We start from the raw sequence: 15,677 nt of genomic DNA on the forward strand, positions 1-15,677 counted from the left end.
AACCATGCTCTGCCTCTAAAAGAACAAAAGGAAAAGCCAGTTTCACAATGACCACTCAGTGACCAAAATTCATGTTTTCCTTGCTCTCTCTTTGTTCAATCTCTCCCATGACAGAGGGGTATCCCTGTCTGAATTATAGGCATATAACCAGAAGCAGGGAGGATTTGGATTTGTGAAAATCTCATGAGCTGGGCAATGATGGACCTTCCTCGACAAAGATGTCAAGCCCTCCTCCTCCAATTCCCAGTAGGAAGGGAAAATATTAGACTTTTCATAGAAAACATGTGCAATTAAACCAAAGATCCGCAGGGGCTGCGGCCAAAGAGGGTGCACGGCATTCACTCAGCTTTCCGGAACCAAAGTCACTTCTCCCTTCAATGGTCAAAGTGTGTCAATCCTGCAAATTCTACTGTGACTCGAGCAGCGTCTTGCCCTCAAAAGGCAAGGAAAGGCTCACTGTTGCAGAGGAAGAAAGTTTAGGTCACTCTGAACTCAAGGAAAATAGGGAAAGGAAACATACAGATGGCCCAGTTCATGGGCTATGGTGAAAGCCGTGCTCAATCCATTATCTTCGCTAATAGAACAGCTTCTGGAGGGGTCACAAAGGGTTCCCAGTTCAGCCAGACCTATGGGAAGGAAAGAACAAGGGTTTACTTGAACAGGCAGTGTGGCTTAAGAGTGAAAACATGCAGGAAAGGGTTGGAGCGCAGAGGACCGCACAGCCGACTCACCTAGGGTGTCACACTTGTCCTGAGCTCTGCAGATGTCCTGTCTGAAAGCAAAGCACACTTAGGGCCTTGACGACACCAGAGAGGAAACATCCGTACCAGCCACCACTTCAGAGCCTTCCAGGCCTCACAACACACCCGCAGTCCGGAGGGGGTTACAAAACCACTGATTTCAGGATAGAAAGCCACACGGAAAGGCCTCCTGCTGCCTCAGGGGTGGCCTGGGACCGCAGAAACCTTTCCGACCAGGGTTTTTCCTCATACACCGAGGAAGTGATTCTAGTTAATGCCAAAGACTCCTGACAACAGGCCTCTCCTCTGTGCTCATGAGTGCGTGCCTGGGAGCGAATCCGAGGCGCATGGTGGCAGCATGGCAAGCCATCGGGCCTCTTTGCTGCCCCAGACAGTTTTTGAGAATATTTTCTAGGTAGCAGCTATGATTTAAACATTGGGAGAGTTTACTTTATAGACAAATGCATATCTCCGACTCTTTGCAAAATCGCAGAAATTGGCAGCACTGGACTGTACCCCGCCTGGTAACAACAGGCTCCATCTGAAGAGCCGCTGGCCCCCTAGAAGGCCACTTTCTTTCAGGCCTGTCCAACACAGCACCTTCGGGTAAGTGGTCCCCAACAGGGGTGATTGTGTGCTCTCCTCCCCCACCCCGACCCACCCCCGCCCTCACAGGGCATTTGGCATCCTCTGTGGGCTGAGGATACTGTGGGTGGTCACAACTGAGAGGAGGGAATGCTACTGGTCAGTAATGGGCAGAGACCCGGATGCTGCTAGGCATCCTGACATGCACAGGATGCCTCACAACAGAGTTATCTGCTCCCAACTGCCACAGTGCTGAGGCGGAACAGCCTGGTCCCGGGGGCTGGCTGCCGGGAGCCTACACCTCCCATCACCTTGCCTGGAAACTGCGAGATGAGAAGCCTCAGGACTGCGTACCTCGTGATCAGAATGGCAGTATCGTGCTGGATCCCACCTGTGTTGTTCTTCTGCCACTGGCAGAATTTCCTTAATGTCGTCTGGGCATTAAAAGAGATGGGCGGTCCCTCCTAAGCACAGAAAAGAGTGATGGTTGGTTGTTGTACCGATTGCACATCCCGTTTCGGATACAGAGAGAAGAAAGAAGAAAAAAACTTGATTACCTGTTCATTATGAATCACAACTAAGTTCACAACAACAATATTAATTAAATTTCCAATAGTGGGGTCTTTATAGATAGAGGCTACCTGCAACCGAGATAAATTTTTCAAAGTTAATTGTGAACTCTGTGTAAGCAGCAAGCAATTCACTTCTTATGTGTGGCTCCACCTAACTGTACATTTCATGCAGCATATGCATTTTTCAGTTTTGAATTTTCATTCATTCATCAAACACTCATTAAAACTATCTTCGTAAAATTATTCATAGATGGACGTTTTAAATAATAATAAATTCTAACACATTTAAGTTTTAAGGTACTTTCTTTAAAAATTGCTTGGCCATGCATCTTAATAGTTCTCAGTGCCAAAATACTGGATATTAACTTTGACCAAGCTCCTTCTTCCCAGTTGAAGTCCCGGATTGCCAAATTATGGATCTCACATTGCCCACGTCTTTGCCAATATTGCTGCTCTGCATGCTTACCACACTTCTGTATTCTCCACAACCCGGTACCTAGTTTTTTCACCCATATTGTTTAATTATGAGAGCTAACATTCACTGGATGCTTCTCGTGGACTAGACCCTGCTGAAAACTGCATATGCATTTAGTCTCCGTAATACCTGTGCTAGGCATCATTCTAACCTCTACCCAACAAATGAAGAAATGAAGGCTCAGAGAAATGAAGTAACTCATCCAAGTCTATATACCATATACCAGTGGTTCCCAAACTTATTTGGCCTACCGCCCCCTTTCCAGAAAAAATATTACTCAGCGCCCCCTGGAAATTAATTTTTTAAAAATTTTAATAGCAATTAAACAGAAATATATATGTATTAATGTTTCTACCTTTTTCGTAAAATATAGTAAAGAAAGGTGTAAATTAGAAACATTGAAGTTTGAAATTATGAAACTATTTATTGAACTCAGAATAGAAAGGTAATACAAAAAAAGTTAAAACAAATGCACCTGTGGCCATCACTGCCCCCTGGACCGCTGCAGCGCCCACCAGGGGGCGGTAGCGCCCACTCTGGGAATCACTGCTATATACAGTGGCGAGTAGCAGAGCCAGAACTCTCAACCTCTGTCAACTTGACCTAAGCGCATGCTCACAATTGGAATTCTTAGGACAGGTCTGAATTTATGGGTTGGAAGTGGAGTTGAGTCTGTGTAAGGTCTGATTAGATTTTTCTTTCTCTGCTCCAGGACAGAGAAGGCTGGGACACGGAGGACTGAGCATGGCAGAGGTGGGTCCCGGGAGGGTGGAGGGGAGGCAGGCTCCGGTGTGGGGTGGAGAGCACCGGGGACTGGTTCACAGCAGTGAGGGAAAGACAAGGAGAGCCATAGGCCAAGGAGCAGGAAGAAGAAACTCTAAAGCAATGTTCCCAAACATGGTTGCTTTCCACATTCGTTTGAGGAATATATAAAAAGTAGATTCCTGTTCAAATAAATTAAGGCCAGTGAAGGGGGGCAAGATCATAGGGACTGCTATAGAAAACCATCTCCAGCCCTAACCGCTTTGGCTCAGTGAATAGAGCATCGTCCTGCAGACGCAAGGGTCCCAGGCTCGATTCCGGTCAAGGGCATGTACCTTGGTTGCGGGCACATCCCCAGTGGGGAGTGTGCAGGAGGCAGCTGATCAATGTTTCTCTCTCATCAGTTTCTAACTCTCTATCCCTCTCCCTTCCTCTCTGTAAAAAATCAATAAAATATATTTTTTAAAAAAAGAAAAGAAAACCACCTCCAATATTTCAAGAAAAAAGCAATGTGTAAAACAGTCCGGGACAATTCTGCATTTCTGTTGAGAACCAGTTGTAAATGCATACATATATGCTTAAGAAGTGTTGAGTGCCATCCGATACGGTAGCCACTTGCCACACATAGTCACTAAGCACTAGAAACGTGGCTGGTCCCAACTGAGATGTGCAGTGAGGATAAAACATTCTGGATTTTGAAGGCTTAGTATGAAAAGTATTAAAATATCTCATTAATAATGTTTGAAGTAATATTTGGATATAAAATAAAAATGCATTATTAAAATTAATTTACCTACTTGTTTTATTTCATGAGGCTACTAGAAAATATAAGATTACATATGTGGCTTACATTGTATCTCTATTGGGCAGAGCCGTTTAGAAACATATCCAAAAAAGCTTACTAATGGTTGCCTCTGGGAAGGAGTAGAAGCATGAGTAGGGAACAAGTTATTTATTTTTTTAAAGGAAACAATGACGTCCTTATTTTGTCAATCCTCACCCAACGTTATTTTTCCATTGATTATTAGGGAGAGTGGAAGAGAGAGAGAAAGACAGAGAGAAACATTGATGTGAGAGAAACACATTGATTGGTTGCCTCCTGTACAAGCCCAACCAGGCTGGGGAGGAGCCTGCAACCAAGGTATGTGCCCTTGACTAGAATCGAACCCGGGATTCTTTGGTCCACAGGCCAACATTCTATCCACCGAGCCAAACCGGGTAGGGCAGAACAAGTTATTTTTCATCAATGAACTTTTATGTTAGATTTTTAAAAATTATGCAAATGTATTGCTCTTTCAATTCAAAATGGGCATAGAAAAATAGAGGGAGAGATTTCTAGGCCCCACCCAAGGGCTAATTAGAACCCTGGGGAAGAGCCTAGGTGACTGATTCACAGCCAGCAGCGGAAGCCTAGAGACTCACACCTGGCTGTGTGAGCTCGCCTGTCAGACAGAGTGCTGGTCTCAGCAACGGGACCAGCTAGATGTCACATCAGTCTCCAAGCCTTCACAGGACCATGGGCAAGTGACCCACCTCCTCTGAGGCTCAGTTTTCTTATTTATAAAATAGGGATGATAATCCTACCTAGCAGAGTTGCCTGAAGGTTTAGAAATTATGCCTTTTAAGTAACAAGCACATTGTCAAATGATCACAGAACAAACACTCAATGATAGCCATGACTGTTACAAAACAGCAACCAATGAACAATCTATGTTCTTTCCAGTCACTTGCCTGAGTCGGTGAAATGCCAGCCCTGAATGATCCTCCAAAGCCCTGCATGGAAGCCCCCCTCACCCCATGGCACCTGTAGGGGGGCTCATAAATCAGGTTCTTTTATGTGTACTTACAATTGACATTAAAGTTAAAACATAGTGTTGAAGATTTGCTCCATGGAATGAAATCATTTTTCGGTCTGCCACCACCATCACTTCTACAAACCGTGGGTAGGACAAGAAACGCTTTGTTCTTCTGTGGGTCCTCTGCTCTCTCGCGCTGTCCGTCTTGTTCCCATAGGCAGACAGTGCCTTTGTTGCGAAGCCGCTCTTGAGCACTGCCACGTCGTCAGCCAGGCTGCTCCTTCCTGCCCGTTCCCTTGCTCTGGGTTTCCTCCTGTCCTTACTGGGACTATCCCTGTGTTCTGAAAGAAACCAGAGGCATGCATTACATGTCAAGCCACATCTACTTCATATTAAGAACTGAACTGGACACATCTTGAAATAATGCCTCTCACGTCAAATTGCATACAAAATCAAGTTCAACACACTTCAGACTCTACCAGTGAACCTCAATCTGCACTCTCATCTAAATGACTAAAGACGTGAAATTAGGCTCCCCTGAAGTTTCCAGAAATGCTCATTTAAGGTATTGGACAAGAAATCAGGCCTAAGTTTAACAATTGCAAATGATTCTTTTCATTTGGTGACAAAAGTCTTGCTGGCATTTAAGCAGTTTCTATTCATTGTTCTTTGGCATATAGTAAGGGCCAATGGCAGCCAGAGAGCTCTAGAGAATGGAAATGGAGATATTTCATATACACCACCTCAGATATTCACTAAGATACAGTATAAAGAGGTCTGAGAGGTGGGCAGCCTAATAGACAACACAAAGGAACTATAGACAATGCATGACAAGGTAGACATAGTATTATTCTATTACTGTATTTGATCATTATGATATGCAAAATTTAAGAATAGAATCACTGCTATTCAACGCCTCTGAATTTCAGAGCTCAGTTAAGAAAGTTCATTAAACTCAGAGAATGTGAACAGATAGTTGGGACCATGATGCATAACAGAGAGCTCTAGTCAGTTCCAACTCATGCCCTGCCCACCAGGGTTCTACACAACCTGACTGCTCACAGTCTGGTCCTTGGACCAGAAGCACTGGCAACTCTTGGAAACTTGTTAGAAATGCAGACTCTCTGGCCCCACTCAGGACCTGGTAAATCAGAATCTACAGTTTAACAAGATCTCCGGGTGATTCATATTCATGTTAATGTTTTGAGAAGCACTAGCCTCAGTCTCAGCTTGCAGCTTGTATTGCTGGTGAGAATATTCAATTTCATAGCCATCAATCACACAATAAACAGAATAAGCATAAAAGCGCCTGCCACAATATGCTTTGAGTAATAACATGATTCAATCAGTTATCTTGCCTATCAGTTTATAAATGTGCTTGTGTGCGGGCCAGGAAGAAACTTCCTTTTGCCCTTCCAGGTTCTTCTGGCTGGTCTAGATATTACATTAACATGAAGCACTTTAACAAGAGAAAATAGCCAAATTCAGTTACATACATATGTATGGGAACCTCATGTACATGAGATAGTCAGAGACCTTCCACATACATGAGAGGTTCAGAGACAAAAAGATAAAATGAGATGTACACGACATTCTGAGCTAAGGAGGAGGTAAAGAGCCTTGGGCTTCAGAGGAGAAAAAGTCAATCATTGGAACATAAGAGCAGCTGTTGAGTAGTTAAGTGTTTGTCTGTCCTATGTATAGATCATAAAGTCATTTCTGGTGATAACTCTAATATGTGCAAGGCCCTTAATATAGATGCTTTAGAGAGAGGAAAACGTTTCTTGCGAGCCTGTGGGGTCTTCACTGCCTTCAGCTCAAAATAATTCAAGAGCCAAAGGGGCACATCCTCGGGAGGCCTGTTCTGCACCCCTTCAAATGCCGCTAGCTGTAGTCTAAAAGAGTCCACAGAGTTGCACAACTAAGAAGTATGCTTACCTAAGCCACAGGGATACAATTTCTTACACCACTAAACATATATGACAACAAAAAAGTTAAATTATAAGAGGCTTGACTTTTTAAGGGTGCGCATATTTCATCTTTATAACCTATTGCTAAAACAATCAATTTAGGCCAGGATGTGTCTTTTGCCCAAGTTGAGTATTTTAGCTGTTGTTAAAACAGCCCAAATTATCAAATAAGTTCTACGTGGTACAGCTACAGATCACAGGACTAGCCCAAAGCCTGGCACACAGGATCCAACATTACATTCTTTTCTTCAGTTCTCTTCTTTAAAAGCATATTCATGGATGTGTACTCATGCCATATGGGTAATTAGGCTGTCATTCCGTTTTTAAATCATCAAGTGATTACAGAATAGGTACTGCAATGTACCAGGTATTGAACTTGGATGTTTTGGGTATGTTATTTCACAATTCCTCTCAGACTAAGAAAATTAACCTCTATTTTATAGAGGAGGAAGATAAACCTCAAAGATATTAAGCAATTTGTCCAAAGTCACATAGCTGGAAGTGGTGGCATGAGGAATCAGGCATGGATTTGTAAACAGCCTAAGCAGTACTCTATTAGGTCAGATTTCTGAAAAGCTTGGAATTGAAATGGACTCAAGGTTTGATGGATAGTTTCCAAAAATTCAGAATCTGAATTAGAAGACAGCACCTGGTAGATATTTTCACAAAGGTTAGCTTCTTATAACAGGTATATAAGAAGCCATGTTGAATCTGATATTTTTAAATGCATAAGAAAATATGTCGCCCTAGCCGGTTTGGCTGAGTGGACAGAGCGTCGGCCTGCAGACTGAAGGGTCTAGGTTCTATTCCGGCCAAGGGCACATGGCCAGGTTGTGGGCTCGTTCCCCAGTAGGGGGCATGCAGGAGGCAGCCGATCAATGATTGTCTCTCATCATTGATGTTTCTATCTCTCCCTCTCCCTTCCTCTCTGAAATCAATAAAGAAACACATATTTTTTTAAAAAAAGAAAAGATGTCACTTATTTTGTAAAAAAATAATCCCTGTTTAATGTTTTCTGTAAATATTTTAATACAATTTATTGTAATCAGTAAAGTTTCAAATGTTTAAAGTCTCATTTTTCTATTCTCTATTTCATTAATTTCTGCTCTATTTTCTTCTTTCTGCTTGCTATAGGTTTAGTTTTCTCTTCATTTTCCAGTGTCTTGAGTGAACTTGTTGGCAGCTGCAGAAATGGCAACAGGTTTAGGTAGGTGGAGTCAGAGAGGACCTTGGTTCAGCAATCTTAGTTCTTGAGTTCCACTAAGAAAGAATTCAGAGCCAAGACTCAAACTATAAGAGAAAGTTTATTTAGAAAGTCACAGAGGTAGAAGTGAGCCATAGAAGAAATGGGTTCAGGAAACAGGTTACAGAGGCAAAAGAAGGACCCTTGGAGCTGAGGAGAAGAGAGACCAGGAAAACATGCTTGGGAGGAGGAGGAGGGGGAAGGCAGATGCTGGTGTGCTCCATAGAGAGAGCCCAACTGGGTCCTCTGCCTTGAGGGTATTTAGCTGGACGTCTCAAGGGAGGCTCCGAGTAGACTATTCATCAACTTTCCAGGTGTGTCCTTTCCAGGTCAAGATCTCTACTCATTGGTACGCACCTGAGGGTACCAGGGGGTCTTTAGTCCACACGTGTAGAGTGTCATTATCTGGTGTTGCTGCTTTTTTGGGCCTGGAGCTGAAACACAGCTGAGGCTAGATGTATTTGATGGGGATTGTTCGACCTCTAAGGGGATCCAACTGCATGACTAGCAACATGCCAGGGGAGGAAAGGTCAGGGAAGGGTCTGAACTGCATAACCAGCGATGGGAAAGGTCAGGTCTGAACCGCATGACCAGCGATAGGCTAGGGGAGGAAAGGTTATCCTGGAGGCAAGGTCCTTGTTTTCCCACTTCGCCTGTTCCTAAGTACTTGAGGCTTTCCACCCTAGTGACCTTCTGTACCTGGCCTATTGTCCCTCCTCTGCTCTAGTTTGTCTAGCTGCCTACCGCAGAAGGTTAGATTATTGACTTGAGATATTTGTTTTTCTTCTAATAGGGGCACCTATAGGTATACATTTCCCTCTAAGCACTGCTTTTCCTGCCTCCCATAAATTTATTTTCCTTCATCTGGAAGTATTTTATGACTTCTTCTTTGACTTACTGGTTATTTAGAAGTGTGATGCTTGCTTTCCACATAGTTTTTATTTCCCAGTATTTTTTTTTCTTCCTGTCATCGACTTCTAATTTCATTTCCACTTTGGGCAGAGAAAATACTATGTATTACTTCTGTCCTTTTATATTTATTGAAGTTCTTTATGACCTAGCATATAGTCTATTCTAGAGAATATGCCTGTACACTGCAGAAGCATGCGGCCTCTGCTCCTGCTGGGGCAGTGTACTATAGACATCTGCTAGTGTAGCTGAGTACAGTGTTGCTCGTGTTTCCTATTTCCTTGCTGTCCTTCTGCATAGCTGTTCTACCCATTATTGAATATGGAGTATTGAAGTTTCCAACTATTATTACTGAATTATCAATGTCTTCCTTCCTTTGTGTCAGTTTTTGCTTCATGTATTTTGGTGCTCTATTCTGAGGTGCATCTATGTTCATCATTGTTAAATCCTCTTGAACTGACACTTTTTTTATTATAAAACTCTTTGATAAACTTAACCTTATCAATAAAGTGAAAGAAGCCAGTCACAGAAGACCACCTACTACATGATTGTAATCATGCAATACCGTGAATAGGGAAATCTATAGAGATGGAAAGCAAATCAGTTGCTTAAGGATGGAGATGGAGTGGGGACGTAGTGGAGTTGAAAGCTAAAGGGTACAAGGTTTCTTCTTCAAGTGATAAAAATACTCTAAAATTGACTTTGATGTTGGTTGCACATATCTGTGAATACACTAAAAACCACTGAATTGGACACATTAAATGAGTGAATAGTAAGATATGGGAATCATATCTCAATAAAGCTGTTTTAAAAAGAGGATATGTCACTTCGGTTGTGAAAATTAAATAATCCTCACTTAATGTCTCCTGTAAATATTCTGACTTATTGATTATGTAGACAAACGTATACCCGCAGTGAGAAAAACACTCGAGAAATGCTGTGCGGAATTTACTCTTTTTGACCACTAAGGGGGAAAAATGTAGTCTTAGAGAGTCATCAGGGGGAATTTGGGCATGGGAAAACCAGAGGATGATGTAGGGCCCTACTTGGAAATAAGGAACATTTATTTAAATAGCAAAGTTGAAAAAAAAATTAAGGCATTAACCAGTGAAAGGCTACAATGTCTATCATGGCATAATCCATGTAAATTCTAACATGCCTAGAAGATATTCCATTCACAAGTAACCTGTGGCATGAAAATGCAGGAATAAAATTACTTCTTCAGAGTAGATATGTCTTCTTCTTTTTCTTTTTTTTAAAAAATATATTTTATTGATTTTTTACAGAGAGGAAGGGAGAGAGATAGAGAGTTAGAAACATCGATGAGAGAGAAACATCGACCAGCTGCCTCCTGCACATCTCCCACTGGGGATGTGCCCGCAACCCAGGTACATGCCCTTGACCGGAATCGAACCTGGGACCTTTCAGTCCGCAGGCCGACGCTCTATCCACTGAGCCAAACCGGTTTCGGCATGTCTTCTTCTAATACATAACATTTCCCTATCTTTTACCCAACTGATCTTTTATCCTAGTTATTAGTTAGAGTCAGATTTATTGACCTAATTAGCCCAACTAATTTATATCCTATTAATCATTTTAGCATTAAAAATAGTATGAGCTTCAAAGATTCAAATATTCACTATGACTACAAACATAAACATTTTTACTTAGAATAAAATATTATAACTTGTATACCTACTCAGCTCTCTTGCCTCTGAACAGACAATGATTTCTACCAAGTGACACACATTGGTAGGATGAAAAGGAAGCCATCCACATTTCTCTTTAATGACCTTTTAGCATAATGGAATTGGGGCAAATGTTTCTAATTTGCAATGCCATTTGCTAGTAGCTTTATCAGAATAGGCTACATAATGAAATTTCATCTTTGTGGAAAGTATAGTATAAAAATTAGATAAATATAGGTATAGATATGGATATATATAGAGAGATAGATATTTTTAAAATAATCCTCATCTGAGGATATGTTTTTCATTGATTCTAAAAGAAAGGAAGAGAGGGGGAAAGGGAGGGAAAGTGAGAGGGAGAGAAACATTGATGTGAGATACATCAATTGGTTGCCTCATGCATGCATCCTGACCTGGGATTGAACCTACAACCCAAGTATGTGCCCTGACCAGGAATCGAACTCACCACCTTTGGTGCATGGGACAACGCTCTAACCAAATTGAGCCAACTGGCCAGGGCTGGTCTGTATATTTTTTGACCTTCCTTTCCACACATTTATTATTACTTTTATTGAGATATAATTTGTATACCATAAAATTCACACCTTCAAAGTATAGAGTTCAGTAGTTTTTAGTATATTCAGAGAGTTGTGAAATAATCACTATTATCAAGTTTTAGAATATTTTCAGTATCCCAGAAAGAAACCCTGTGCTCATTAGCAATCACTGCCCACGTCCCCTCTCCCTCCAGCATCTGCCAATCAGTAAACTGTATAAATGTGTCTGTTCTGGCATTTCATACAAATGGAGTCATACAGCACGTGGCTTTCTGTGTCTGGCTTCCCTCACTTGGCATATTTTCAAAGCGCATCCATGTTGTAGCATGTCTCAACACTCTATCACTTTTCATTGCCAAACACTATTCCGCTGTGTGGCTATCTCACATTTTGTATATCTGTTCATCAGTTGGTGGACATTTGGGTACAACGACTCAGTTGAATAATGCTTTTATGAACATGTGTGTGCAAGCTTTTGTGTGGCCATGCTTACATCCTCTCGGGTAGACACCTAGAAGTAGAACTCCTGGGTCATATGGTAACCATGTTTAACATTTTGAGGAACTGCCAAATTGTTTTCCACAGTGGCTGCACCATTTTCATGCCTCTTTCTGAAGTTCAAATGTGCCACTCAGAAATAGGAAATCATTTTTTATGGTTCTTTTCTTTAAGAATGCCTCAATAATTAATCACGTTTACTTCATTAAACAGCTGATGAGCAACCTGACCTACTTCATATCTTAGAGTAGCAAGTGAACCAAAGAAGATTTACAGATGGCAGATGAGTATATAAAGATGTGCTCCACATCATATGTTATCAGGGAAATACAAATTAATACAACAATGAGATGACACTACCCATTGGTTAGAATGGCCAAAATCCAGCACAAATGCTGGAGAGGATGTGGAGCAACAGGAACCTTCGCTCATTGATGGTGGGAATGCAGAATGGTGCAGCCACTTTGTAGGAGAGGTTAGGTGTTTCTTATAAAAGTTCTTTATATACTCTTTTAAAAAAAAAAATATTTTATTGATTTTTTTTACAGAGAGGAAGGGAGAGGGAGAGAGAGTTAGAAACATCGATGAGAGAGAAACATCGATCAGCTGCCTCCTGCACACTCCCTACTGGGGATGTGCCCACAACCAAGGTACATGCCCTTGACCAGAATCGAACCTGGGACCCTTGAGTCCGCAGGCCGACGCTCTATCCACTCAGCCAAACTGGTTAGGGCAATATATATATATATTAGTTAGAGTCAGATTTATTGCCCTAATTAGCCCAGCTAACTTCTATCACATTAATCATTTAATATTCACTATGACTACAAACATAAAAATTAAGAGTATATATATATATATATACTCTTAATGTATAATCCAGCAATAACGCTCCTCAGTATTTACTCAAGCTGAAAATTTGTGTCTGCTAAAAACATACACGCGGATGTTTCTAGCAGCTTTATTCATAATTGCTAAAAGTTGGGAGCAACCAAAATGTCCTTCAGTAGATAAACGGATAAACTGTGATACATCAGACAATGGAATATTATTCAGGACTAAACAGAAATGAGCTATCAAGCCATGAAAAGATCTGGAGGAAACTTAAATGCATATTACTAAGCGAAAGCAGCCAATCTGAAAAGGCTGCATACTGTGAGTCCAATCATGTGACATTCTAGAAAAGGCAAAACAATGGAGACAGTAAAGGATCAGTGATAGCCAGGGATCGGGGCTAGGGAGGGATAGATACATAGGCAGAACATTCAGAAGATGTTCAGGACACTGAAAACACTCTGTATGATACCATAATAATGATGGACACATGTCAATCAATATTCGTCCAAGCCCACAGAACGTACAAAACTCATAGGGAGTTACGGACTTTTGGGCAATTATCATGCACCAGAGTTAGTTCATCAATTGTAGTAACTGTGCCACTCTGGGGAAGGATGTTAAGGGTGGGGGAGGGTGTGCATTTGTGGGGATGAGATGTATGACAATTTCTGTACTTCCATCTCAATTTTTCTGTGAACTTAAAACTGCTCTAAAACATGAGACTTAATAAAAAACGTGCTATTGACACCTCCAGAAATCAAGCGCACATTTGCATTCTTTTGCAATCTGAACCCTTGCATGTGCATGGAAACAACATTCAGGCACGTGAAAAAGCTCTCACTGGCCATCCTGTGCTTCCTAATGAAAGTCAGAGGCACTGCAGCCATCCCGTCTTATTCCGAGGACGTGAGTTACTGCTGGTTTTTACTACTGTTCTGGCCTTGACGCCATGAGGGGAAGTGGTGACGCTGACTCCACAGACAGCCAGTGTTTTAAGATCGCCTGCTCTGAGGGAGCCAGCTCCAAGTTCTATTTGACCTTGGGCAAGTGAGTGACTCGCCACCCTCCTTCTCCCACGTGAGAAGATGGGTAAGAACAGTACCATCTGGTAGAGTTGCTTTGAGAACCAGCTGTAGATCATACAGGTAAAGTGTCTACCACATAGGAAAAAAACCAATAACTATGGTAATTTTTTCCTATTTTTACTAATCATAAAGGAAGTTAGAACGAAAAGGAACCACTTATGGGAGAGTGACTAACCGTTAAAAACAATTTTCTGGCTTAAAATAACAATGTCAAAGATAGAAGCTGTTTGTACTCTAAAATGACCTTTTCTAAGTCCCAGTTTCCTGACCTCTTAAAGGAGCATAAAAATATCTGCTTCCATCTTAACGCTGTTTTTTTAAAGTAAGTGAGAAAGTATATGGAAAATCCCTTGTGAGTTATAAGTTGACTTTATTATTTAATTATTATTACTTTTTGAGCACCTACTTTGTGAAAGGCACTGAGTTGCAGATAAGCTGAACAAAACAACAAAACAAGAATAAAACTTAAAGAGAAACTATTATAAAAATTTAAGATGGTATCATTATTTAAAAACCTCACAACCAACTTGAATATTTGCTTACTTATTAGTGGAACTGTTTTAAACGAGTTTCACTCCCCAAGGCCAGGCAGCACATTGCATATTCCATTCCTAAGTACCGGACTCATTCAGCAGTTACTCGCCCAGTGTCTCCCACCAACTGCAGTGGGCTGAGATGTGAATGCTAACAGTAGCGGCTGAGAAGTTAATTGCTGCCCTCTGTTTTTATAAGGTTTATCAAAATTTAACTGAGCTTCCTAAGGCATCCAGCCACCTGCCACCTCCCGGTGTAAGTGGGCAGTGCAATCCCAGTCCAGGAGCTCAGGGAGGACAAGAGCAAGTCCCTTTCTCTCCGCCCCGGCCCGGCCTGACAGCCAGGAGGAAGCTGGACAAGAAAAACAGCCCTGGGTTTTGCACTTGGTTCTGGAGCCAACCAGCCCTGGCTCACCAGCCTGCCCCCAAGCCTCAGTTTCCTCATCTGTGAAATGAGGATAATACAGCGTGTACTCACAGGCTAACTGTGCCAACAAAAAGGGAAACACATAAAACACCCCTAGCGCGGTGTGTGACGCACAGGGAGGAGCCACGAAATATTTCACATGGTAATTACTAGCTGGTACTGTTTTGCTAGTAGCATGCAACACGCTCTCCTCATAAATTAGTATGATGACATTAGGGTTTCTCAAGCAAAACTACTTTAGAAGGAACCTTCTATGGGAAAGGAGAGTTAGAAGAAAGAAATGGAAGGAGGGAGAGAGGGAGGGAGGGAGGGAGGGGCAAAAGGAGAGAGGAAGAAAAGGAGGGGGGAGAGAAGGAAGAAAGGAAGGAAGGAAGGAAGGAAGGAAGGAAGGAAGGAAGGAAGGAAGGAAGGAAGGAAGGAAAGACAGAAAAGGCCAGGCCCTGCTTCCACAGAACTTTCAATCTAGGTAACAACACATGAGGGTCGAGAGTGAGAAGACATAGTCTGCGATGTAATTCCATGTAAACAAATGCAAGCACTTGCACCTCTCAATGGGCTCCAAGGGCTGATAACACGGGAGCAAGAGAGGAAGCCAAGGCAGCTCCCTGCCCTCCGAGTCCTCCTCAGCTCTAAGCTTGGGCTCTGGGCCTGTGCCCAGAGAGCTACTCGGCGGGGGCCTGCAGGGAGGGGACGGAGAAGCGGTCTTCAGGGTCAGTGGAAGGTGGATAAACAACGTGCGGAGGAAGAGATAAAACAGAAAAACAAAAACAGCCATAAAACAACGAATGTTCTAATAATACAGAACAATGTGTTTCCAAAAATTGGGTGGTGGTGGTGGGGGGGGCGTGGGTGCTGAGGAAGGTGGGATTGTTCTGTGTTTATAAAACTTTAAAGGGCATGAATGAAATTACCAAGGTTTATTTTTTAAAAAGGGCCCTCAATTTGCTAGCTTTAAAAACAGCAGTGACTCTTGGATACTCACTAGATCAAGTCCCCGTGT

General features: G+C 42.1%; 1 protein-coding gene across 1 annotated transcript in view; it reads right to left on the reverse strand.

Moving 5' to 3' along the window:
* The window catches only part of ADAMTS9 (ADAM metallopeptidase with thrombospondin type 1 motif 9), a 156,177-nt gene that overhangs the window by 122,417 nt on the left and 18,083 nt on the right, over positions 1–15,677 (reverse strand). The window contains exons 4-8 of the mRNA XM_070390944.1: positions 4,982–5,271; positions 1,883–1,966; positions 1,680–1,789; positions 732–772; positions 521–626 (exon numbers count right to left, since the gene is read on the reverse strand). Coding sequence (XP_070247045.1) covers positions 521–626; positions 732–772; positions 1,680–1,789; positions 1,883–1,966; positions 4,982–5,271 — 631 coding nt within the window. The remainder of the gene's footprint in view (positions 1–520; positions 627–731; positions 773–1,679; positions 1,790–1,882; positions 1,967–4,981; positions 5,272–15,677) is intronic.

This window comes from Myotis yumanensis, unplaced genomic scaffold (assembly GCF_028538775.1).
Source record: "Myotis yumanensis isolate MYYU_CA2020_CCGP unplaced genomic scaffold, mMyoYum1.0.hap1 SCAF_14, whole genome shotgun sequence".
Classification (NCBI taxonomy): domain Eukaryota; kingdom Metazoa; phylum Chordata; class Mammalia; order Chiroptera; family Vespertilionidae; genus Myotis; species Myotis yumanensis.